The sequence below is a fragment of the Salmo salar genome, chromosome ssa09 (genome assembly GCF_905237065.1).
Source record: "Salmo salar chromosome ssa09, Ssal_v3.1, whole genome shotgun sequence".
Taxonomy (NCBI): domain Eukaryota; kingdom Metazoa; phylum Chordata; class Actinopteri; order Salmoniformes; family Salmonidae; genus Salmo; species Salmo salar.
Genome location: NC_059450.1, coordinates 37912339 through 37940000, shown reverse-complemented (window position 1 = coordinate 37940000; position 27662 = coordinate 37912339). Strand labels below are relative to the sequence as shown.

Sequence of the window (27662 nt, the reverse complement as noted above, 5' to 3'; positions counted from 1 at the left end):
ATTTGATACACTGCCGATTTTGCAGGTTTTCCTACTTACAAAGCATGTAGAGGTCTGTAATTTTTTATCATAGGTACACTTCAACTGTGAGAGACGGAATCTAAAACAAAAATCCAGAAAATCACATTGTATGATTTTTAAGTAATTCATTTGCATTTTATTGCATGACATAAGTATTTGATCACCTACCAACCAGTAAGAATTCCAGCTCTCACAGACCTGTTAGTTTTTCTTTAAGAAGCCCTCCTGTTCTCCAATCATTACCTGTATTAACTGCACCTGTTTGAACTCGTTACCTGTATAAAAGACACGTGTCCACACACTCCATCAAACAGAATCCAACCTCTCCACAATGGCCAAGACCAGAGAGCTGTGTAAGGACATCAGGGATAAAATTGTAGACCTGCACAAGGCTGGGATGGGCTACAGGACAATAGGCAAGCAGCTTGGTGAGAAGGCAACAACTGTTGGCGCAATTATTAGAAAATGGAGGAAGTTCAAGATGACGGTCAATCACCCTCGGTCTGGGGCTCCACGCAAGATCTCACCTCGTGGGGCATCAATGATCATGAGGAAGGTGAGGGATCAGCCCAGAACTACATGGCAGGACCTGGTCAATGACCTGAAGAGAGCTGGGACCACAGTCTCAAAGAAAACCATTAGTAACACACTACGCCGTCATGGATTAAAATCCTGCAGCGCACACAAGGTCCCCCTCCTCAAGCCAGCGCATGTCCAGGCCCGTCTGAAGTTTGCCAATGACCATCTGGATGATCCAGAGGAGGAATGGGAGAAGGTCATGTGATCTGATGAGACAAAAATAGAGCTTTTTGGTCTAAATTCCACTCGCCGTGTTTGGAGGAAGAAGAAGGATGAGTACAACCCCAAGAACACCATCCCAACCATGAAGCATGGAGGTGGAAACATCATTCTTTAGGGATGCTTTTCTGCAAAGGGGACAGGACGACTGCACCGTATTGAGGGGAGGATGGATGGGGCCATGTATCTCGAGATCTTGGCCAACAACCTCCTTCCCTCAGTAAGAGCATTGAAGATGGGTCATGGCTTGGTCATCCAGCATGACAACGACCCAAAACACACAGCCAGGGCAACTAAGGAGTGGCTCCGTAAGAAGCATCTCAAGGTCCTGGAGTGGCCTAGCCAGTCTCCAGACCTGAACCCAATAGAAAATCTTTGGAGGGAGCTGAAAGTCCATATTGCCCAGCGACAGCCCCAAAACCTGAAGGATGTGGAGAAGGTCTGTATGGAAGAGTGGGCCAAAATCCCCGCTGCAGTGTGTGCAAACCTGGTCAAGAACTACAGGAAACGTATGATCTCTGTAATTGCAAACAAAGGTTTCTGTATCAAATATTAAGTTCTGCTTTTCTGATGTATCAAATACTTATGTCATGCAATACAATGCAAATGAATTACTTAAAAATCAAACAATGTGATTTTCTGGATGTTTGTTTTAGATTCCGTCTCTCACAGTTGAAGTGTACCTATGATAAAAATTACAGACCTCTACATGCTTTGTAAGTAGGAAAACCTGCAAAATCGGCAGTGTATCAAATACTTGTTCTCCCCACTGTATATAGACTTAGAATCACTGGCCACTTTAATAATGGAACACTAGTCACTTTAATAATGTTTACATACTGCTTTATTAATCTCATATGTATGTACTATATTGTATTCTACTGTATTTAGTGCATGCCATGACATTGCTCATCCTAATATTTATATATTTGTTAATTCCATTCTTTCACTTTTAGATTTGTGTGTATTGTTGTGAATTGTTAAATATTATTGCACTGTTGGAGCTAGGAACACAAGCATTTCGCTACACCCGCAATAACATCTGCTAAATATGTGTATGTGACCAATACATTTTGTTTTGATTTGATTTATAGTGCACTTCTTTTGACCAGGGTCAATAGGATTTTGTGCACCCTCTACAGGATGCAACAGGAAACTGCATTTAAACATTGACATGCTTCTCAGTGAGTCAGGGCATCTATCCACAACCACTGCCTTCTCTGATAAATGGTTTGATGTGTTTCTCCTTATCTCAATTCACATTATTCTTTTTCTTCATACCAGTTAAACATTATCAGAGACCGGAGGCCTCCACCCTCCCTATCCTCCCCAGCAACGGGATGATTCCAACAAACAGGAGGATGATAATAATACATAACACAACAGTCAGCTATGGGCTGGAAAGGCTGGGGAGTTCAACTCCCTCTTGTTCTCTAATAGGACTGACGCAGGGTCCTTCAGCCTTCACAGCAAAGGAAGACAACCTTGGCCTTACTGAGGAAAGGGAGGAGGAAATGGGAGGATGGAGGGTGTGATGAAGGGATCAAGGAGGATGAAGTCAGAATGACACAGCAAACAGAAACCTGCCGCCACATGACATCTCCAACAGAGGAGGAAAATACCAGCTCTATTTCTAGCTTGTGGCAATGTCAAATCAAATCAAATTGAATTTGTCACATCATTCATAGACAACTGGTGTAGACTAACAGTGAAATGCTTACTTACTGGCCCTTTTCCAACAATGCAGAGTTAAAGATCAAATCAAATCAAATGTTAGTTGCCACATGCGCCGAATACAACAGGTGTAGTAGACCTTACAGTGAAATGCTTACTTACAAGCCCTTCATCAACAATGCAGTTTTATGAAAAGAACAAAAAAAGTAAGAGATAAAAGAAACAAATCATTTAAGAGCAGAAGTAAAATAACAATAGAGAGGCTGTATACAGGTGGTACCAGTACAGTGTCAAAGTGCGTGGGCACTGGTTAATCGACAAAACAAATTACATTAAAATCAATTGAAATAGAGATATGAGAAATTAATACACAGTGAATAATGAATAAAAAGAACGAGTAAAAATAACATGGCTTTATATAGGGAGTAGAATATAACATGGCAATATATAGGGATTAGAATATAACATGGCCATATATAGGGACTAGAACATAACATGGCAATATACAGGGAGTAGAATATCACATGACCATATATAGGGACTAGAACATAACATGGCCATATATAGGGAGTAGAATATAACATGGCCATATATAGGGACTAGAACATAACATGGCCATATATAGGGAGTAGAATATAACATGGCCATATATAGGGACTAGAACATAACATGGCTATATATAGGGAGTACAATATAACATGGCCATATATAGGGACTAGAACATAACATGGCTATATATAGGGAGTAGAATATAACATGGCCATATATAGGGACTAGAACATAACATGGATATATATAGGGAGTACAATATAACATGGCCATATATAGGGACTAGAACATAACATGGCTATATATAGGGACTAGAACATAACATGGCTATATATAGGGAGTAGAATATAACATGGCTACATACAGTGAGTAGAATATAACATGGCTAGATATAGGGAGTAGAATATAACATGGCAATATATAGGGAGTAGAATATAACATGGCTATATACAGGGATTAGAATATGACAATGCTATATATATGGAGTATTATTTCACATGGCAATATATAGGGAGTAGAATATAACATGGCTGGAATTAGGGAGTAGAAAAGGGACTAGAAATAGGGACTAGAACATAACATGGCTATATATAGGGAGTACAATATAACATGGCCATATATAGGGACTAGAACATAACATGGCTATATATAGGGACTAGAACATAACATGGCCACATATAGGGAGAAGAATATAACATGGCTATATATAGGGAGAAGAATATAACATGGCTATATATAGGGAGTACAATATAACATGGCAATATATAGGGATAAGAAAATAACATGGCAATATATAGGGAGTAGAATATAACATGGCCATATATAGGGAGATGAATGTAACATGGCAATATATGGGAAATGAATGTAACGTGGCTACATACAGTGAGTAGAATATAACATGGCTATATATAGGGAGTACAATATAACATGGCTACATACAGTGAGTAGAATATAACATGGCAATATATAGGGAGTAGAATATAACATGGCTATTTACAGGGAGTAGAATATAACATGGCTATATATAGGGAGATGAATATAACATGGCTATATATAGGGAGTAGAATATAACATGGCTATATATAGGGAGAAGAATATAACATGGCAATATATAGGGAGATGAATATAACATGGCTATATATAGGGAGTAGAATATAACATGGCTGTATATAGGGAGTAGAATATAACATGGCTATATATAGGGAGAAGAAGTCAACATGGCTATACACAGGAAGCAGAAAATAACATGTGTATATATTGGTAGTGGAATGTAACATGGCTATATATAGGGAGAAAAATATAACATGGCTATATATATGGAGCACAATATAACATGGCCATATATAGGCAGTAGAATATATCGTGGCTATATATAGGGAGTAGAATATAACATGGATATAGATAAGGATTAGAATATGACAATGCTATATATATTGAGTATTATATCGCATGGCAATATATAGGGAGTAGAATATAACATGGCTATATAAAGGGAGTGTAATATAACATGGTTGGAATTAGGGAGTAGAAAATAACATGGCCATATATAGGGAGAAGAATATAACATGGCTGTATATAGGGAGTACAATATAACATGGATATATAGGGAGTAGAATATAACATGGATATATATAGGGAGTACAATATAACATGGATATATAGGGAGTAGAATATAACATGGCTGTATATAGGGAGTACAATATAACATGGATATATAGGGAGTAGAATATAACATGGCTATCCATAGGGAGTAGAATATCACATTTCTATATATTGGGATTAGGATATAACATGGCTATATACAGGGAGTAGAAAATAACATGGCTATATATAGGGAGAATAATATAACATGGCTATACATAGGGAGTAGAATATAACATGGCTATATATAGGGAGTAGAATATAACATGGCTATATATAGGGAGTAGAATATAACATGGCTATTTATAGGGTTAACAATATAAGACGGCAATATATAGGGCGTTGAATATAACATGGATATATATAGGGAGTAGAATATAACATGGCTATAAGCAGGAAGCAGAAAATAACATGTGTATATATTGGTAGTGGAATGTAACATGGCTATATATAGGAAGAAAAATATAACATGGCAATCTATAAGGAGTAGAATATAACATGGCAATATATAAGGAGTAGGATATAACATGGCTATATATAGGGATCAGAATACAACATGGCAATACACATGAAGCAGTATATAACATGGCTGTATATTGGGAGTAGAATGTAACATTGCTATATATATGGAGTATTATATCACATGGCAATATATAGGGAGTAGAATATAACATGGCTATATAAAGGGAGTGTAATATAACATGGTTGGAATTAGGGAGTAGAAAATAACATGGCCATATATAGGGAGAAGAATATAACATGGCTATATATAGGGAGTAGAATATAACCTGGCTATCCATAGGGAGTAGAATATAACATGGCTATATATAGGGAGTAGAATATAACATGGCTATATATAGGGAGTAGAATGTAACATGGCTATATATAGGGAGTAGAATATAACATGGCTATATATAGGGATTAGGATATAACATGGCTATATATAGGGAGAATAATATAACATGGCTATACATAGGGAGTAGAATATAACATGGCTATTTATAGGGTTAGAATATTACATGGCTATATACTGGGAGCAGAATATAACATGGCTATATACAGGGCTTAGAATATAACATGGCTATATATCGGGAGTATAAAATGAACATGGCTATATGTAGGGAGTGGAATATAACATGGCTATATATAGGGCTTAGAATATAACATGGCCATATATAGGGATTAGAATATAACATGGCTATATATAGGGAGTATAAAATGAACATGGCTATATATAGGGAGTAGAATATAACACGCTTTATATAGGGAGTAGAATATAACACGGCTTTATATAGGGAGTAGAATGTAACATGGCTATATATAGGGAGTAGAATGTAAGATGGCTATATATAGGGAGTCGAATATAACATGGCTATATATAGGCAGTAGAATGTAACATGGCTATATATAGGGAGTAGAATGTAACATGGCTATATATAGGGAGTAGAATGTAAGATGGCTATATATAGGGAGTAGAATGTAACATGGCTATATATAGGGAGTAGAATGTAAAATGGCTATATATAGGGAGAAGAATGTAACATGGCTATATAAGGAACAGAATTTAGTATTAGCCATGCTAATGGCACGTACACAATCCTTGTCTCAATTGTCTCAAGGCTTAAAAATCATTATCTAACTTGTCTCCTCCCCTTCATCTACACCGATTGAAGTGGATTTAACAAGTGACATCAATAAGGGATCATAGCTTTTACCTGGATTCACCTGGTCAGTCTATGTCATGGAAATAGCAGGTGTTCCTAATGTTTTGTACAGTCAGTGCTGGTAGCGTATGTGGTGAGTGTTAAAGTGTGTGTGTGTGTGTGTGTGTGTGTGTGTGTGTGTGTGTGTGTGTGTGTGTGTGTGTGTGTGTGTGTGTGTGTGTGTGTGTGTGTGTGTGTGTGTGTGTGTGTAGAACAGTGACTGAGAGAGAGGATCTGTTTTACTTGCCTGTGGGTCTGGTGTGAGCCTTCAAACCAGTACCGACTGGTAGGCTGTATGGGTTGTGTAAGGGCCGGGGCTTATCTGATATCCTCTGACTGAGCAGACTGGTACTTTGTGGTGGTGGGAGGAAACAGGTGTCTTATCCAATGACCAGGAAGAAAGTCACATACAGTATACAATCTAGTGTAGCCCTTACGCACAGACTCGCAGGCTTCTTCCTCAGAAGACAATCAGATCCACAGATCCATCAGGGACAGTGACAGGGAGGCTCTTTGAACTGCAGACAGATGTGATTTACCTCAGCTCTGTCTGTCATTCCATCCTGTCTGTTTGTCTGTAGGCTAAAACCACTCCAGGGGGTGATGAGATGAGATAACGCCTTACAGTCCTCGTAAAACACACACACACTCTCCTCTTCTGCACTACATTTCCAAAATAACTGCAGTTCCTCCTCAGCCTGAGCCTCTACTCCCAGTCCCTGAGAGAACTCTTAGTCTGTTAATGTTTTGTCTCCAGATCTCTCAACTCAAATTTAATAATTCTATTGAAAACAAGCGTCAACAGATCTGAGGCCCCACCGCCCCCCTGTGTTGCATGGCTGCTGGGTAAAGGGAAGAGAAAGGGAGAGAAGGGAAAGCAGGAAAGGAAAGTGGGGTGAAAGTGTTTGCCCTCTCCACTCCTATCCTCCCTCCTCCCCCTTTCCCCTCAGGGCAGTGCTGTATAATATAAACGTCCTCTATAAATCAATTCAATTCAATTGAATGGCTTTATTGGCTTGGGAAACATATGTTAACATTGCCAAAGCAACTCCTCCCCATCCCCTCCTCCTCTCATCCTCCTCCCTTCCTCCCCATCCCCTCCTCCCCTCCTCCCCATACCCTCCTCCCCAACCCCTTCCCCTCCCCTCCTCCTCCCTTCCGCCGCACCCCCCCCCCCACCCTCTGTATATAAGGTTACACATTGCCTAGTTATTTTTACGTACACCTATCTTCATTGTGTCTGCCTGTTATGTGTGTGGACTTGGTGAGATCACTGTGGTATCAGGTTATAGGCCCATAACCTACCTATCTGTAAATAACATGATGTAACAAGGAGAGAAGATTACAATATTACTAGATATTATTAGACTGATCCCAAATCAGTTCGTGCTGTCTTGACAATTCCTATGGTCGCTTTGTACATGTGTGCATTGTCATGCTGAAACAGGAAAGGGCCTTCCCCAAACTGTTGCCACAAAATTGTAAGCACAGAATCGTCTAGAATGTCATTGTATGCTGTAGAGTTAAGATTTTCCTTCACTGGAACTAAGGGACTTAGCCAGAACCATGAAAAACAGCCCCAGACCATTATTCCTCCTCCACCAAACTTTACAGTTGGCACTATGCAATGGGACAGGTAGCGTTCTCCTGGCATCCGCCAAACCCAGATTCGTCGGACTGCCAGATGGTGAAGCGTGATTCATCACTCCAGAGAGTGCATTTCCACTGCTCCAGTCCAATGGTGGCGAGCTTTACACCACTCCAGCCGACGCTTGGCATTGCGCATGTTGATCTTAGGCTTGTGTGTGGCTGCTCAGCCATGGAAACCCATTTCATGAAGCTCCCGACGAACAGTTCCTGATCTGACGTTGCTTCCAGAGGCAGTTTGGAACTCGGTAGTGAGGACAGGCGATTTATACACCTGTCAAATCAAATCAAATGAAATATTATTTGTCACATGCTATCACGGTTGTCGTAGGATGAAGCGGACCAAAGTGCAGCGTGATTATCGTTCCACATATTTTATTGAACTGTGAAACTATGCAATACATACAAATAAACTAAAGAACAAAACAACAAACCGTGACGCAGAGGTGAAACATACACTAACTCAAAAACAATCTCCCACAAACCCAGGTGGGAAAAACACCTACTTAAGTATGATCTCCAATTAGAGACAACGATGACCATCTGCCTCTAACCTGTTAGGGCTAGGGGGCAGTATTGACACGGCTGGATAAAAAACATACCCGATTTAATCTGGTTACCACTCCTACCCAGTAACTAGAATATGCATATACTTATTACATATGGATAGAAAACACCCTAAATTTTCTAAAACTGTTTGAATGGTGTCTGTGAGTATAACAGAACTCAAATGGCAGGTCAAAACCTGAGAGATTCCTTTACAGGAAGTGGCCTGTCTGACCATTTCTTGAACTTCTTTTCCATCTCTATCATTTACTAAGGATCTCTGCTCTAACGTGACACTTCCCACGTCGTCCATAGGCGCTCAGAGCCCGGGAAAAAACAGAATGTCGTCATTCCAGCCCCAGGCTGAAACACATTATCGCCTTTCTCAAGTGGCCGATCAAGGGACACTGGGCTTATGCGCGTGACCCCGACGGCCCCCGCCTTTGGGATTTTTTTCCTCTGTTTGCCGAAAAGGAGATTCCCTGTCGGAATATTATCGCTTTTCTACGAGAAAAATTTCGTAAAAATTGATTTTAAACAGCGGTTGACATGCTTCGAAGTACGGTAATGGAATATTTAGAATTTTATTGTCACGAATTGCGCCATGCGCGCGACACTTCTTTACTATTTCGGATAGTGTCTGGAACGCATACGAACAAAACGCCGCTATTCGGATATAACGATGGATTATTTTGGACCAAACCAACATTTGTTATTGAAGTAGCAGTCCTGGGTGTGCATTCTGACGAAGACAACAAAAGGTAATCAAACTTTTATAATAGTAAATATGATTATGGTGAGTGCTAAACTTGCCGGGTGTCTAAATAGCGAGCCCGTGATGCCTGGGCTATGTACTTAGAATATTGCAAAATGTGCTTTCACCAAAAAGCTATTTTAAAATCGGACATATCGAGTGCATAGAGGAGGTCTGTATCTATAATTCTTAAAATAATTGTTATGCTTTTTGTGAACGTTTATCGTGAGTAATTTAGTAAAATGTTAGCGAATTCCCGGAAGTTTGCTAGTTCTGAACGTCACATGCTAATGTAAAAAGCTGGTTTTTGATATAAATATGAACTTGATTGAACAAAACATGCATGTATTGTATAACATAATGTCCTAGGGTTGTCATCTGATGAAGATCATCAAAGGTGAGTGCTGCATTTAGCTGTCTTCTGGGTTTTGGTGACATTATATGCTGGCTTGAAAAATGGGTGTCTGATTATTTCTGGCTTGGTACTCTGCTGACATAATCTAATGTTTTGCTTTCGTTGTAAAGCCTTTTTGAAATCGGACAGTGTGGTTAGATTAACGAGAGTCTTGTCTTTAAATGGCTGTAAAATAGTCATATGTTTGAGAAATTGAAGTAATAGGATTTTTAAGGTTTTGAAAATCGCGCCACAGGCTGGCAGTGGCTGTTATGTAGGTGGGACGCAAGCGTCCCACCTAGCCCATAGAGGCTAACTGGAGATCATCCCAAACAAAAACCCAACATAGAAATACAAAACTATAACAAAACATAAATCTAAACTAGAAAACCCCCCCTGTCACGCCCTGACCTACTCTACCATAGAAAATAACAGCTTTCTATGGTCAGGACGTGACAGTACCCCCCCCAAAGGTGTGGACTCCGAACGTTCCTGAACAAACACGAAAAAACAACCGAAAGAAGGGAGGGTTAGGGAGGGTGACTAATGTCTATGGCGGCTCTGGTGCAGTACGCAGAACCTTCTCATCCCACGGATCCTCCAGCAGAGGAGGCGGCTCCGGTTCGGGGCATAACCCCCGCTCTGCCTGCTGATCCCTCCGCTTTTGTGTCACTGGACCTCGGACCGCCGCTGAAGACTCTGGACCGCAGACCGCTGCCGAAGACTCTGGACCGCGGACCGCCGCCGGAGACTCTGGACCCGCGGACTGTCGCCGGAGACTCTGGACCGCGGACCGTCGCCGAAGACTCTGGACTGGGAACTGTCGCCGGAAGCTCTGGACTGGGAACTGTCAGTCGGAGGCCTGATGCGTGGGGCTGGCACAGGTGGCGCACCTCTCCATACACACACCTCAGGGCGAGTACGGAGAGCAGGAACAGGATACACCAGACTGGAGAGACTCACTGGAGGCCGGGTGCGTGGAGCAGGTACAGGTGGCACCAGACTGGTAACACGCACCTCAGGGCGAGTACGGGGAGCTGACTCAGGTGGCACCAAACTGATAACACGTTCCTTTGGGAAAAATCCGTGCATCCTCCACCAACTCAACAACTCTCCCATATCTCTCTTCTCCTGGATTGGCTCTGGTTCCCTCCTCGGCTCCGCCGACTGCTCCATGTGCCCCCCCCCTCCCCCCCACAATTTCTTTTATTGGGGTTTCTGTGGCCTTCCTTCCCGACTTCGTAGCTGTCCCTCCTTCGCTGCTTCCGCCTGCTTCCCTGGCAGGCTCTTGTCTCCTGCCACTATTCCTTCCAAAGTCCAGGATATACTCCTCCTAATCTCCTCAAAAGTCCACTGGTCCATACCACGCTGCTTGGTCATATTGTGGTGGGATCTTCTGTGACGATCGTCGTAAGGAGGAGACCAAGGTGCAGCGTGGTAAGTGTTCATATTTATCTTTTATTTAACTCAGAACACTAAAACAAAATAATAAACAACAGAAAACGAACATCACGTTCTGCAGGATTACTGAGCTGTACAAAAACAAGATCCCACACTGAAGGAGCGAAAAAGGGCTGCCTAAGTATGATTCCCAATCAGAGACAACGATAGACAGGTGCCTCTGATTGGAAACCATACTCGGCCAATCAAAGAAAAAAACAACAAAGAAATATAACACATAGAATGCCCACCCCACACCCTGACCTAACAAAATAGAGAAATAAAACGTCTCTCTCAGGTCAGGGCGTGACATATGCGCCGAATACAACAGGTGTAGACCTTGCAGTGAAATGCTAACTTACAAGCCCTTAACCAACTATGCAGTTTTAAGAAAATACTTATTTAAAAAGTACAAAATTAAAAAGTAAGAGATAAGAAGAACAAATAATTAAGCAGCAATAAATTAGCAATAGCAGGGCTATATACAGGGGTACAGAGTCAATGTGCGGGGGCACCGGTGTTGAGGTAATTGAGATAATATGTACATGTAGGTAGAGTTATTAAAATGACTATGCATAGATAATAACAGAGAGTAGCAGCAGCATAGAAGGTGGTGGGGGGGTAATGCAAATAGTCCAGGTAGCCTTTTGATTAGCTGTTCAGGAGTCTTATGGCCTGGGGGCAGAATCTTTTTAAGAAGCCTCTTGGACCTAGACTTGGCGCTCTGGTATCGCATGCCATGCAGTAGCAGGGAGAACAGTCTATGACGAGGGTGGCTGGAGTCTTTGTACATTTCTAGGGCCTTCCTCTGACACCGCATGGTATAGAGGTCCTGGGTGGCAGGAAGCTTTGCCCTGGTGATATACTGGGCCGTACGCACTACCCTCTGTAGTGCCTTGTGGTCGGAGGCCGAGCAGTTGCCATACCAGGCTGTGATGCAACCCGTCAGGATGCTCTCGATGTTGCAGCTGTAAAACCTTTTGAGGATCTGAGGACCCATGCCAAATCTTTTCAGTCTCCTGAGGGGGAATAGGTTTTGTGTGTCCTCTACATGCCTGTCTTGGTGTGCTTGGACCATGTTAGTTTGTTGGTGATGTGGACGCCAAGGAACTTGAAGCTCTCAACCTGCTCCACTACAGCCCCATCGATGAGAATGTGGGCATGCTCTGTCCTCCTTTTCCTGTAGTCCACAATCATCTCCTTTGTCGCTTGCCTGTTTGATGGTTCGTCGGAGGGCATAGCGGGATATCTTATAAGCTCACGGGTTAGAGTCGCGCTCCTTGAAAGTGGCAGCTCTACCCTTTAGCTCAGCATGAATGTTGCCTGTAATCCATGGCTTCTGGTTGGGGTATGTACGTACAGTCACTCTGGGGATGACATCCTCGATGCACTTATTGATAAAGCCAATAACTGATGTGGTGTACTCCTCAATGCCATTGGAAGAATCCAGGAAAATATTCCAGTCTGTGCTAGCAAACCAGTCCTGTAGTTTAGCATCTGCTTCATCTGACCACTTTTTTATAGACTGAGTCACTGGTGCTTCCTGCTTGAGTTTTTGCTTTCTAAGCAGGAATCAGGAGGATAGAATTATGGTCAGATTTGCCAAATGGAGGGCGAAGGAGAGCTTTGTACGCGTCTCTGTGTGTGGAGTAAAGGTGGTCTAGAATTGTTTCCCCTCTGGTTGCACATTTAACACGCTGATAGAAATTAGGTAAAACTGATTTAAGTTTCCCTGCATTAAAGTCCCTGGCCAACGAATGTGGCTGAAAAAGACGAATTCACTCATTTGAAGGGGTGTCCACATACTTTTGTATATATAGTGTATATGTAGCCTACATCTATGGTGCAAATAAAGTTCTTAAACACTAAATCTGCACTGAATAGAAGTTAGAACAGTGCGTATGTTTCCCCATGCTACAACTTCCTATGAAACGTCCAGTTCAATCATCAGGGCGCAGTCAGTGCATTTCAAGTAACAGAGGAGGATTTCATTGTAAACTGAGCCAAGGCTGCAGGCTGATTTACATGTGTGCTGTGCTGTGCTGTGCTGTGCTGTGCTGCGCTGTGCTGCTCTGCGCTGCGCTGCCTAGTTAAATAAAGGTTCAATGTAAAAAAAGAAGAAAAAAAATGTGTATGTGTATTGTTGCGCAAGGTAGGTGAGGGTTAAACTGCATGAACAGAATTGGAAAGTCCCCTCACAGTGAAAGCCTACAATTAAGAGTCAATTAATGACAGTGTGTGTGTGTGTGTGATGGGGGGGGGGTGAGAGCAGAAGGGAGCCTGAGGGTATTATGTAGGGAGAGAGAGAGAGAGAGAGAGAGAGCATAAACAATTAAAGACTGTCTGCCTAAGACTGTGCAGTTGCGTCACCCACAAATTGCAATAAAGTAGGCCTATAAGGAAGGACATGTATATGGTTTATTATGATTTAAAAACATGGGGAACGTAGGCTGCTAGGTTTACTACATTACTGTACCTTTGAACAAAGAATAGTCAGTAAGCCTAGCCTGCCGTTGCCAGACCAAGGTTACCTGATGCAATGAAGGGTTTAGGCTGATGACTAACACTTACATTGGATCAGTCACGAGTGTTTCTGGAAGTGCAAATCTGTATTTTGGCATAGAACACTGTTTAGTTGGCATTGTGCCAACCTGGGTGATTCCCATACATTTAATTGTTTCGTCATTCCGCTGACTGAAATACATGAGAGTGAAAAGAATAATGCATTATCCAAGTTTTTAAAACTTGGATAAAATAATGCTATGCTCTATTAACCTTGTTCTTTGTGTTTCTTTAGTGTAGATCCTATTTACGGTTGGGTGCCTCAGCCATGCAAAATCAATGCAACATTGTGAATGTGTCCTGCGAGAATGTTTGCAAAGTTCTGGTGTAAGTTTCTTGTCCCCTCAAAAAAGAGTCGATCTAAGAAACGCCCCTCACTACAAGCTCCTCCTGCAGGCGATTATAAAGCAAACGACCTGGGCTGGTGCAGCGCAGAGGGGGTGAGCGATTAGTTAGGCCGAAATAAATTTACAAATCTGAACTCACCATAGGCTGTAACTTCAATCCCCCCCAAAAAATATATATATTTTTTTTTTACTACTTTTAGATTGTATTTTCTACGCAGCCAAGATGACCACCGCAGTGGTTTCGCCTTTCTACGACTTCAGCGAAGTAATGAACAAGGTACAGAAGTTGTCTACTCTCTGTTTTCTAGGCTAGCCAACGTAGCTAGCGATCGGAGGCACGTCACTAGTGGTATTCGACATTTCACTGGGCTAGTTTGCGGTTGGTTCATTTGACATGTGTACGCTTTTGTTGTGATTAATATTCTAAAAGTGATGCAGTAACATTGGTTTGATATGATCATAACTCGAACTTTATCTTAACTGCCTAGTTATGGACGCTTGCCCGATAGTGAGTTCCATGGCGTGCAGTGCTAACTTCGTTAGGGTCGGATGCATGCTGTCTCGTGTTGTGATTTTTACTTGGTTGGCTTGGTTGACTATCGTTCGTTTCCTCGTTTGATTGCTAATATCCATTAAGAGTGAGTCAGACTCTTAATGGATAAATTGCTAGTCTGCTGCTACTTTTGCACTACAGTAGTCAAGTGTTACCCACGAGGGTTTGCAATTCATTATTTAATTCAATGGCAACAGTTGGCTCTAATGATTGAAACGTATTGTGCAGTTGGATACATTGGTTAAGTTAAATGCTGGAATCGTTCGCTAACTAGCTACATGCATCAGATGTCTATTTGCCATGATGTTGCATTGGTTCAATAAGGCTTGTTCCTGAAACTAACGTTAGCTAGTTAACATTTTGAAACCCCTAGCTAATGATTCTGATTCACTTCAGATGTGCAGTAATTTGATCCATTTTATTGAAACGTTCTGGTTGCCACTTAGATTAGATTTTTCTTCGCCTTTCAATATATCTAGATATATTGTATGAATTAAATGCATTGATTATTGTAGACAGCTACTGTATTTAATTGAAATGTTATGATTTGTTTTTAGCAACTTCTGAACTTTCCGTTTGAAGTTAAATATATTTAGTTGGTCTTTGCGCATAAAAGGGCTACATAAAGTTATCTTAATTAACCTTGTGTAAGAGGCAACACGCGTTTTAATCTTTCGTCAATTACCCAACAATCAACATCTATATTATTGATTGAAAATGTTATTTGAAGAGAACGTCCTCACTAGCCTACTAATGTTATGCCTTCCCGTTGAGTGCCCTCAAACTACGTTTTCATTTCGCATATTCATTTGAAATTCCGAGATGCAGCAGCTTCTTTGTGACCAGACCAGACTCGCAGCTCTCATGCGCGCCTTCCTTTTGCTCCACTTACTTCTCAGGCGCACATTCCTTTGTAGGGCAACTTGCCAAACCAGCTGTTCTGTTCGAGGGAAACACTGTTTTTACGCCACTTCGATACCGAAGTTACTTTTTCGTAGCCGTTTAGGATAATTAACGTAGGTAAGGAGACGGAGGTTATGGTTAGCAAAAATGCCCTCTTAACCGGTTACGAAAGTCACTTTGTATCGAAGTGGTGTGAAAAGGCTGTTAGTTCTGTTCTATAGGCCTGCATCACCCGAGGATTTAAAGCAAAACGAACATCAACAGTAGTCATTCAGGGATTTCTTGTAGACGTTTTCCCTCCCTTTATGAAATCAAAGCCATTTGTGTCCATAATCTTATTTTGTAGGATAAAATTGCTTTGACTAACGTGAATTGTTAAACTACTTATTATTTTGTATTGAATGTAGACTTAATATACCAAATGTGTAATTTTCCAGAATGACAAGATGCTGAATTACAACAACAACTTACTGAGCACCCCCCATCATCTGATCTCCACCAACATCCCCATGTCTATTACCAACCCCACTGGAGCCCTGCTGGACAGGAAGGCTGTGGGGACCCCCTCGCTGGGCTGCGGGCTGTCAGTATACAAGAGACGCCACTCTGTCACCCTCCCCAACCATAACCCCAGCTCCAAGTTCAACCAGAACCAGTTCCTTAACAGCCTGAAGACCATAGACCACTCCTCCTGCTCCATCACCTCAGGGTTTATTGGAAGTGGTAGCAGCAACAAGGAGAGTCGCATGAGGGACCGCTCTTTCTCCGAGACGGGTGAGAGGCTCCTACACCAGTGCCTGGGGCCTGCTAGTCCTACCAGCCTAGGAGCCCAGAGCCAGGTCAACTCCAGTCGCTACAAGACTGAGCTGTGCCGGCCGTTTGAGGAGAACGGAGCCTGTAAGTATGGCGACAAGTGTCAGTTCGCCCATGGCTTCCACGAGCTGCGTTCTCTCAGCCGCCACCCTAAATACAAAACCGAGCTGTGTCGTACGTTCCACACAATCGGATTCTGCCCCTACGGTCCTCGCTGTCACTTTATCCACAACGCAGAGGAGCGCCGTGGACCCCCTCCCTCCCCCTCCTGCTCATCCTACTCTCCTCTCTCCTCCAATAAGCTGGAGCGTCCTCGTCTGCAGCACAGCTACAGCTTCGCGGGGTTCCCCAGCTCTGGGGGTCTGAGAGGAGGGGACAGCCCCACCTCCGTCACCCCTCCACCTATGTTCTCCCCGGACGAGATGCCTGAGTGGCCGAGCTCCAACCTCTTCACATACTCCAGCCAGGAGCTGGCCAATCTGTTCGGCCCCAGCCTTGGATCCGGAGGCCTCGTAGGGACTGATCCCAAAGCCCCTGCACCCCCGTCCCAGAACAACACCCCCTACTTCTTCAGGCCCATGTCGGAGTCCCCCACCCAGATTTTTGCATCTCCGTCCAGCCCACCCCAGGACTCTCTGTCGGATCAGGAGGGGTACCAGAGCAGCTCGGGGGGCAGTCTCAGTGGGTCAGAATCCCCCAGCCTGGATGCCAACAGACGCCTCCCAATCTTCAGCCGCCTCTCTGTCTCTGACGACTAGACGGCAGCTATTTAATGTATCTTATCCACGCTGCCCTTGAAAAAAGGACAGAAAGATATAATGAATGGAAAATGGCACTCCCCTGTCCCCTCGACAACCTTCCCCTGACCCCTGTCCTCCACAAAACAATATACATTAAGTTCCTAGTTAGAATAAGGATACAGTGACTTGTTTTCAAATCACCCCAGAAATGTCTTCCCTGCTGTTACCCGCCTCCTAACTCCCCTCCCTTCATAGACCCTACCATGTCTTCAGTCAAAACGCGAGAGGAAACGAATGAACAATGAGAATGTTATACTTTTGTTGTTTTGCCAGGTGCCACCTGTGATTTTTGTTCTTGAACGTGTAGCAGTGCAAGTGTATCATTGCACCACAAACCACCCCATCCTGTTCTTGGTCACTGGCAGTTGTGTTTCTGGAAAGGAAGGATGAGGGACGTCTTTAATGTCTAACTGGTTATTAAACCTTTAAGACTGTTTGTATTATTATTTTTGTCCCTCCCTCTCCACCCCACCTCCCTCTGTGCCGTTCCACAGGCAGCGGTGAATTCCAGCATTCCCATGGTGCAGTTCTTCTATACTTCCTGCAACTTGAGATGGGATCTCTAAGCTATCCTAGTTTTCCTCTTCCCCTTAGAATCAGAATCTGCCTTTGAGGAGTAGTCTGATGTTATGACATCTCTCTGCTTCTTTCTCTAGGTCTTGATTCTTTTTATTGTTATTAGGATTATTTGTTTGAAAACTTTCCAAACAGTTTTTGCTTATCACTGCATATTTAACTTATCGAAACATATTTATTGGTGATCATATGCATTTTTTTGTTAATTTTGTATTTATCTGGATAATGAACAATAGAATATATTTTCTTTATGTTAAATTATGATCTTCGGTATTAATCTAAAGATTGTGAAGACATTTTGTCAATTTCTTTTTTCACAGTTTAATATATTGTATTACAATGACTTTTGTTTGCAACTACACATTGTCAAAATGAAACTTAATTTAAAACAAAAAAATGCAGAAAAAATTGATTTATTTATTTGTATACTTTTTTGTTTTTTTCTCTCTGTTATTGGACTGCAATTCTAGTAAAAATAATTGCCGCATTCTCATTCCAGAGCTGTCCTCTCTCTTATGTTTTCTCTGACAGTAACAGTACTTTCATGTTATTACCTTTTGCTGTTGTATTCTTTGAGATTAGGCCAACTTGGTACCATATGTAGACCAAACTGGATTATTTCATAAATATGACTAAGAGGTGTATCACCATGTTCACTTGGACATCCCGATTCAGTGTATAAAGTTTTGGGTTTAAAGTTATGTGAAGGTCTCAGTTAATGTAATACAAGTAACCAGGGATTTAGAGGAAAAAGACTCCCTTTTATTACAAGCAAAAGCTGTGACCAAATGGGTTGAGGAGAGGTTGTCTTGTTTTTTTGCACTTGCATGGGCCCAGCTGTTAAAGTGCCTACTTTTGAATACATTCCAGGTAGCTAACTAAGGCCTTTTCTATTAAACGATGGAAGATGATGGTGAAATTGTTTTTAAATTCCTTGTTCCATGTGTCCTTGACGTTTTGAACGAGGTTAAATAGGATTATTGAAAGTTAACTGAAAGTTGAATGTATTTTTCCAGCCATGGTTTTTCACTAGTCATTTCTGAGTTTATATTAAAAACGGATTTCTTTTTGTAACTATTGATTGCAGTTAAAACCAATAAACCCTGTATTTTTGAAACAATGTTTCTTTTTTTCTTCATCCACCCGCTAGTGAACTGAGACGTGACTGGAGGGTTTCCTGAGGAGTGGTTGTCTTCTCTGTCAGGCCTAGTCAAGCATTACATATTTACAACGGTAGACTTTGATACAATGTCAGACTATTTGTTGAAGGGAAAACTGCAACTTAACAAAGCCATTCCTGTTGCAGCATGTTCCATAACCCAGACAATCATCTTTTGGTGAGGATGCTGCCACTGATTTAACTCAACCTTAACAAGCACAGAGCGCCTATTATGATTATACATACTAAATACCATTTAAATGGGTGAAAACAGTCAAGTTTATTGAATTTTAACATTACGTGGCATAGAAAGAGATCCTTGGTGACCCTGTTATGTCAGGCGGAGGGTGTTGCATTGAGCCAGCAGATGATTGGTGGACAGGAGAGGGTGCAGCCTTGTGATTGGACTAGATAGACCTGTTAGTGGTATTGGATCAGGGTGATCAAACCGAGCTGCTTTGATTACACAGACTGATACCACGCTCGGTTTCCCTGGACATGTTGATCGGGTCAATAAAGTTATGTCAGTCTGTGAAGAAACCTAGTCAGAGATGGGTAGGCAATGGGTGTAGACTAAGAGTGAAATACTTATAGGTCCATTTCTAACAATGCAGAGAAAAAAAGTCATTAAATGGAAATGGGGACGCAAGGAATAAATACACAGTGAATCAAGAGTAAAAATAACATGGCTATATACAGGGAGTACAAGCACTGAGTCGATGTGCTGCGGTATGAGGTATGTGTCTCTGTGGAGTAAAGGTGATCTAGAGTTGTTTTCCTTCTAGTTGCACAGGTGACATGCTGGTAAAACAGAGTTTAGTTTTTCTTAAAATCGCCGGCCACTAGGAGCGCTGCCTCTGGATGAGCATGTTCTTGTTGGCATATAGCCCTATATAGTTCGTAGAGTGAGGTCTTAGTGCCAGCATCGGTTTGTGGTGGTCAGTAGACAGTTACGAAAATATAGATGAAAACTGCCTTGGTAAATAGTATGGTCTACAGCTTATCATGAGGTTTTCTAACTCGGGCAAGTAGAACCTCGAGACTTCCTTTATATTAGATTGTGCACCAGCTGCTGTTAACAGACACACATCCCCACCCTTGAGTTTACGAGACGCTGACGTTCTGTCCTACCGATGCATAGAAAAAAAACAGCTAGATTTATATTAACCATGTCCTCGTTCAGCCACGACTCCATGAAGCACAATTCTTCAGATCCCGTTGATAGGATAGTCTCGAACCAAGCTCATCTAGTTTGTTCTCCAGTGATTGTACATTCACCAATAGAACAGAGCTAATGCAATAGAACAGAGGATAGAAGCGTTTTTTTTTTTTACTTGTTGCCGTGGTTTCATCAGGTTGCCCCCACGTCATCCTCTATATCATAGGGGCAACCTGATGAAACTACGACATAGAGCCTGACATAGGGGCAACCTGATGAAACTATGTCAGGCTCTATGTCGTAGTTTCATCAGGTTGCCTCCACGTCAGCCCCTATATCATAGTTTAATCAGGTTGCCCCCATGTCAGGCTCTATATCGTGGTTTCCTCAGGTTGCCCCCACGTCAGGCTCTATATCGTGGTTTCCTCAGGTTGCCCCCACGTCGGGCTCTATATCGTGGTTTCCTCAAGTTGCCCCCACATCGGGCTCGATATCATAGTTTCATCAGGTTGCCCCCACGTCGTCCTCTATATCGTAGTTTCATCAGGTTGCCCCCACGTCGTCCTCTATATCGTAGTTTCATCAGGTTGCCCCCACATCGGGCTCTATATCGTAGTTTCATCAGGTTGCCCCCACGTCGTCCTCTATATCGTAGTTTCATCAGGTTGCCCCCACGTCTGGCTCTATATCGTAGTTTCATCAGGTTGCCCCCACATCGGGCTCTATATCGTAGTTTCATCAGGTTGCCCCCACGTCATCCTCTATATCGTAGTTTCATCAGGTTGCCCCCACGTCGTCCTCTATATCGTAGTTTCATCAGGTTGCCCCCACGTCGTCCTCTATATCGTAGTTTCATCAGGTTGCCCCCACGTCGTCCTCTATATCGTAGTTTCATCAGGTTGCCCCCACGTCGTCCTCTATATCGTAGTTTCATCAGGTTGCCCCCACGTCGTCCTCTATATCGTAGTTTCATCAGGTTGCCCCCACGTCTGGCTCTATATCGTAGTTTCATCAGGTTTCCCCCACGTCGGGCTCTATATCGTGGTTTCCTCAAGTTGCCCCCACATCGGGCTCGATATCATAGTTTCATCAGGTTGCCCCCACGTCGTCCTCTATATCGTAGTTTCATCAGGTTGCCCCCACGTCGTCCTCTATATCGTAGTTTCATCAGGTTGCCCCCACATCGGGCTCTATATCGTAGTTTCATAAGGTTGCCCCCACGTCGTCCTCTATATCGTAGTTTCATCAGGTTGCCCCCACGTCGTCCTCTATATCGTAGTTTCATCAGGTTGCCCCCACGTCGTCCTCTATATCGTAGTTTCATCAGGTTTCCCCCACGTCTGGCTCTATATCGTAGTTTCATCAGGTTTCCCCCACGTCTGGCTCTATATCGTAGTTTCATCAGGTTTCCCCCACGTCTGGCTCTATATCGTAGTTTCATCAGGTTTCCCCCACGTCTGGCTCTATATCATAGTTTCATCAGGTTTCCCCCACGTCTGGCTCTATATCATAGTTTCATCAGGTTTCCCCCACGTCTGGCTCTATATCGTAGTTTCATCAGGTTTCCCCCACGTCTGGCTCTATATCGTAGTTTCATCAGGTTTCCCCCACGTCTGGCTCTATATCGTAGTTTCATCAGGTTTCCCCCACGTCTGGCTCTATATCGTAGTTTCATCAGGTTTCCCCCACGTCTGGCTCTATATCGTAGTTTCATCAGGTTTCCCCCACGTCTGGCTCTATATCGTAGTTTCATCAGGTTTCCCCCACGTCTGGCTCTATATCGTAGTTTCATCAGGTTTCCCCCACGTCTGGCTCTATATCGTAGTTTCATCAGGTTTCCCCCACGTCTGGCTCTATATCGTAGTTTCATCAGGCTGCGCCCACGTCTGGCTCTATATCGTAGTTTCATCAGGTTTCCCCCACGTCTGGCTCTATATCGTAGTTTCATCAGGCTGCCCCCACTTCGGCCTCTATATCATAGTTTCATCAGGTTTCCCCCACGTCTGGCTCTATATCGTAGTTTCATCAGGTTTCCCCCACGTCTGGCTCTATATCGTAGTTTCATCAGGTTTCCCCCACGTCTGGCTCTATATCGTAGTTTCATCAGGTTTCCCCCACGTCTGGCTCTATATCGTAGTTTCATCAGGTTTCCCCCACGTCTGGCTCTATATCGTAGTTTCATCAGGTTTCCCCCACGTCTGGCTCTATATCGTAGTTTCATCAGGTTTCCCCCACGTCTGGCTCTATATCGTAGTTTCATCAGGTTTCCCCCCACGTCTGGCTCTATATCGTAGTTTCATCAGGTTTCCCCCACGTCTGGCTCTATATCGTAGTTTCATCAGGTTTCCCCCACGTCTGGCTCTATATCGTAGTTTCATCAGGTTTCCCCCACGTCTGGCTCTATATCGTAGTTTCATCAGGTTTCCCCCACGTCTGGCTCTATATCGTAGTTTCATCAGGTTTCCCCCACGTCTGGCTCTATATCGTAGTTTCATCAGGTTTCCCCCACGTCTGGCTCTATATCGTAGTTTCATCAGGTTTCCCCCACGTCTGGCTCTATATCGTAGTTTCATCAGGTTTCCCCCACGTCTGGCTCTATATCGTAGTTTCATCAGGTTTCCCCCACGTCTGGCTCTATATCGTAGTTTCATCAGGTTTCCCCCACGTCTGGCTCTATATCGTAGTTTCATCAGGTTTCCCCCACGTCTGGCTCTATATCGTAGTTTCATCAGGTTTCCCCCACGTCTGGCTCTATATCGTAGTTTCATCAGGTTTCCCCCCACGTCTGGCTCTATATCGTAGTTTCATCAGGCTGCGCCCACGTCTGGCTCTATATCGTAGTTTCATCAGGTTTCCCCCACGTCTGGCTCTATATCGTAGTTTCATCAGGCTGCCCCCACTTCGGCCTCTATATCATAGTTTCATCAGGTTTCCCCCACGTCTGGCTCTATATCGTAGTTTCATCAGGTTTCCCCCACGTCTGGCTCTATATCGTAGTTTCATCAGGCTGCCCCCACGTCTGGCTCTATATCGTAGTTTCATCAGGTTTCCCCCACGTCTGGCTCTATATCGTAGTTTCATCAGGTTTCCCCCACGTCTGGCTCTATATCGTAGTTTCATCAGGTTTCCCCCACGTCTGGCTCTATATCGTAGTTTCATCAGGTTTCCCCCACGTCTGGCTCTATATCGTAGTTTCATCAGGTTTCCCCCACGTCTGGCTCTATATCGTAGTTTCATCAGGTTTCCCCCACGTCTGGCTCTATATCGTAGTTTCATCAGGCTGCCCCCACTTCGGCCTCTATATCATAGTTTCATCAGGTTTCCCCCACGTCTGGCTCTATATCGTAGTTTCATCAGGTTTCCCCCACGTCTGGCTCTATATCGTAGTTTCATCAGGCTGCCCCCACGTCTGGCTCTATATCGTAGTTTCATCAGGTTTCCCCCACGTCTGGCTCTATATCGTAGTTTCATCAGGTTTCCCCCACGTCTGGCTCTATATCGTAGTTTCATCAGGTTTCCCCCACGTCTGGCTCTATATCGTAGTTTCATCAGGCTGCCCCCACTTCGGCCTCTATATCACCGTCTTTTCCACTTCAGAGGGTCATGAATTAGGGCCTGATCCTGAGTGAGTAATTTTCCTGTGCTGCCGAGTCATTGAAGTAGAATTCGTCATCCAAATCGGGGTTAGTGATTGCTGTTCTGATTTCCAGAAGCTATTTTCGGTCATGGGTAACAATGGCGGAAATATTATGTACAAAGAAAGTTAAGTTCGGTGCAAAAGAAAACACTAAATAGCATAATTGGTCAGGACCCGTGAAATGGCTGCTATACATGCCAGCGCCATTCCCAGATGGGTGTACAGATGGGTGTATGCTGCATTCACGTGCTAGTCAGAACTCTTGACATTTCTGACTTGCCAACTAGTTGTAGTTATACACGTGCCTCATTCAACCAGTTAGCGAGTTGGACATTCCTGAGTTTTCTAGTTCCGACTAGGACGTAAGTGCGGCATTACCCTGCTTAAAAAAAAAAAAATCTCCTTTTTCATGACTACTGGACTATTTTATTTGAGCTGATTGTGCCAGACACTTTCCTCTGCCCTCACTGAGTGTTGTATCAGATGGCAGAGATGTCCAGAGCAGATCAGGAAGTAACTCCTTACAATGGAACTAACTTTTACTATGCTGAGTGCTGACCCCAGGCAGTTGACCCATAAGGCCCTTGTTGTTTCCCCAGTTCAGGTTGTTGCTTCTGATGGATTGTCTTGTTCCTGTGTGTCGCCCTGAGCAGGCCATGTGAGGCCAGGAGAGAGGGAGCACCTGCTGGGGGCCTGGGATTTCTTTAGGCCCTCCCCCAAATCATGACAGGTAGACAGATGAGACTGCTCACCTGTGTAAACAAAGGGTTTCTCAACAACTTTGGGTGCCAAGTAACCTTAACCTCAGTGTTGTAAAGAGCTTAGCCCCAACAAAATGTAGCTTCTAAGAATCCTCAAGAACAGAACAGCAGTTTAAGAAATGACAACGCTCCTGACCTCCAATGAACAAAACAGTAGAAATCTGGGATTATACATGCTCATGTGAAGTCTTATACTGCATCACAATGCATCATACCTGGAGGCTTTTGTGACCGAAAACAATATTTCTCTCTATCTCCCTCTATGCAAGGCGACCCAGGTGAGAACAGCTTGTGCTCACCACCATGTTGTCTTTCCGGTTGCAGCCTTTCAGGGGAGCTAAATAGGACAGTAGGCTGCATCCTGTTTGTGAGCTGTTTGGTGCATACATACATTGTAAACGCATCGCAAACGTGCACATCAGGAAGCGGTTGTTCATATGCACACGCGGGAACAGACACACACAAAACCACAAACGGCAGAGTTGAGTGTGTGCTTGGCTCAGTGGTGCAAGACTCTTTGAAACATGGTGACAAGAAGATGCGTTCCATAATGGGATGTGGACATGACTTTCCATTATACTGACATGATGGAAATGAATAACTACAGTAGAGCAATGAACACCTACAGTGCCTGTCAGACCAGTTTCCCTGACCCACATTTCTCAGCCATCAACACTTTCAATTAAATATCACCTTTGAAAATGCTTCTTATCTCCTCTGCAAAAACCTCAAAATAAGTGACAGATTTCTTGAGTGTTCGAATACTCATACTAACCGCACTAACTGTACTATTTGTGACGTGAATTGAGTATATAGTATGCTTATTGGTCATAGTATGGACATAGTTAGTATGTCAAAAGTTCCCGGATGTCGTACTAAATTCAACAAAATACGAAGTATACATGTATTGGACACTATTTCTGTACTTTTAGGGCCCATAATGCAATTCTTCAGAAAATGGGCGTGGCTTCACAACGTTTTCAGATTTGAAGAAAATGGAGGAAAATATGCATCCGAAGTCCGACGAGAGGGTATACAAATTCATTGAACTAACTACTGACAAATGTTAAGAAAATGTTGAGCAATGTAATAAAGTAATGACTTTTCAAATCAGTTATGTTACACATGTTGGCTGACAATTAGTATTACAGCAGTATGTACTGGTATGTTAGCTAGTTACCTAATGTTAGTTGGATACTAATACATCAAACTTGATAGGCAGTATATTATCTAACTAACTAACCAACATTAATTGACTTGATTATTCACATTATTCTTAGCTAATTTGGCTATATACTCCAATTTCGGTGTCAGTAAACGTCGGCAAAAAAAACGTAATAAATTGTTGCCAGCAGCACAGTTACAGTCACCAACGCTCTGCATAACATGAAAACAGCCTGACCAGCTCTGTTATGGTGAGGAAAATGGTCAGAGTGAGGTGTTCTCTCATTTGTGTCTGGAAGTAGCTAGCCAACGCTAGCTAGTTAGCTTGGGTGCTTGACTGCCATTGAACACTCGGATCAATCCTGCTCCTCTGCCAGAGCGTCCAGTGTGGGCTCTGAACCCTCCGAGAACGAAACACTCTGAATTTACAATCTGACAACGCTCTGGGTTTACGAACGCCCAGAGCACACTCTGGCACTGCAGATTGAATTTACGAACACACCTGAAATCCTAAAATGTTTAGCTAGTCATTTATTATGCTAACAAGCTAGCTAGAGGTTGCATAGCAACAGCATCAACTTCCGGTAGTTAGGCGAAGTTCTAGTACACTCAACTGAAACGATACTGTTCGTTTACAGTATACTAAAATGAACTAATAGTATGTAGTATATACTCATTACATATGTAGTACACAGAGTCTTAGTATGGGTATTCGAACACAGCCCTAGATTAATTCAGACTATTTTGAGGAAGTGTAAACTGGCTACGGTGTCTCAAGATGGACAAACAGTACTATTTTAGTTTTTCTTTTGTTTTTCAAGTGAAGGTCTTTTCAAGTGAAGGTCGAAGGTATGGGAGCACACTCGTTCAGTTCGCTTAGCCGAGTTCAGCTAGGCGCCAACCGAAACATGCGTAAACCTTTAGTCCAGGACAAGCCTTAATCTGTGTCTGGGAACCCGGCCTTTAGGTTTCTTCTGTCAGCAGTAGCCTAACCTGAAAGCCTAAAAAGAGCTTGCCTGATAGCAGGCTTAAGTTGTGCAACAGCCAGGTAGACTTTGTGATAGTTCTACCAGTGGTTGGTTCTCCATCTATGTTTGGGAAAGGAGGGAAAGCAAACAGTGAGTGCTGGATGTGCTAACTGCTATTTCCATTTAACTCTGGTCCCAGCTGAGTAAGAATATCACGGAAACTTACGTGTGTGTGTGTGTGATAGGGAAGGGGTAATCATCACCCACCTTAGGAAGGCCTGTAGTGGAATAATGAATGAATGAATGAGGGGTAGGGTTCGGGTTACACGGGCTATCCAGAGGCAGGTTTATGATTGAACAGAATGTTGCCAGAGCACTGTGACTATTTCATCAGCCCTGTTGAACTAGGTGAACAGTCAAGGACAGAAACGGTGTGAGGGTAGAGTAGACTAATTAACCACAATTCATACTGTGCTCACTGCTACATGGCGTACTTCAAGATACAATGTTTATTCTCTAGCTAGAGATCTCACCCGATTCTTCTCAAGCTAGACCTCGGATGCATCCCAAATGGACCCATAGAACCCTGGTCAAAAGTAGTGCACTATGTAGGGAATAGGGTGCCATTTGGGATGCAGAACGTCTAGGCTACATTGCTGTTCCAGGGAAATGGACTATGGGAAGTAGAGACATGGCCAGGTTCTTTATCTATTAACGTCTGTAGCTCTGTGATCCTCAGTGTCAGATTTAGACTGATAACAGGTCATTAAGACAACTGACTGACCCTGTAGATGTAGCTTAGTCAATCCTCTGCCCTGCGCACATACGCACGCTCGCATACACACACACACACACACGCACGCACGCACATACGCACGCTCGCATACGCACGCACACACACTCGCACACACACACACACACGCACGCACACTCGCATACACACACACACACACACACACACACACACACGCACAAACGCACGCTCGCATACACACACGCACGCACAAACGCACGCTCGCATACACACACGCACGCACATACGCACGCTCGCATACACACGCACGCACGCACACACAGGCACACGCATACACAG

General features: G+C 43.3%; 2 protein-coding genes across 2 annotated transcripts; both read left to right on the top strand.

Moving 5' to 3' along the window:
- Positions 1-14115: 14115 nt before the first annotated feature.
- LOC106611287 (mRNA decay activator protein ZFP36L1) lies at positions 14116-18838 on the top strand. Its single transcript, XM_014211334.2, has 2 exons — positions 14116-14353; positions 15970-18838. The coding sequence occupies exons 1-2, from the start codon at positions 14300-14302 to the stop codon at positions 17101-17103; spliced, it is 1188 nt and encodes a 395-aa protein (XP_014066809.1). The 5' UTR covers positions 14116-14299; the 3' UTR covers positions 17104-18838.
- A 190-nt stretch (positions 18839-19028) lies between these two features.
- On the top strand, positions 19029-25702 carry LOC123744779 (uncharacterized). Its single transcript, XM_045724954.1, has 3 exons — positions 19029-19058; positions 22294-22810; positions 22968-25702. Exons 1-3 carry the CDS (start codon positions 19029-19031, stop codon positions 23666-23668), a joined length of 1248 nt encoding a protein of 415 aa, XP_045580910.1. The 3' UTR covers positions 23669-25702.
- Positions 25703-27662: the final 1960 nt, after the last annotated feature.

What these genes read in the sequence shown, in the direction of transcription:
- LOC106611287 (XM_014211334.2), top strand. Translation starts at nt 14,300, where the DNA reads ATGACCACCGCAGTGGTTTCGCCTTTCTACGACTTCAGCGAAGTAATG. An exon ending in TCAGCGAAGTAATGAACAAG is followed by an intron (nt 14,354 to 15,969) that starts GTACAGAAGTTG and finishes GTAATTTTCCAG; the next exon opens with AATGACAAGATGCTGAATTA.
- LOC123744779 (XM_045724954.1), top strand. Translation starts at nt 19,029, where the DNA reads ATGTTCCATAACCCAGACAATCATCTTTTG. An exon ending in ACCCAGACAATCATCTTTTG is followed by an intron (nt 19,059 to 22,293) that starts GTGAGGATGCTG and finishes TCTATATCGTAG; the next exon opens with TTTCATCAGGTTTCCCCCCA. An exon ending in CTATATCGTAGTTTCATCAG is followed by an intron (nt 22,811 to 22,967) that starts GTTTCCCCCCAC and finishes TAGTTTCATCAG; the next exon opens with GTTTCCCCCACGTCTGGCTC.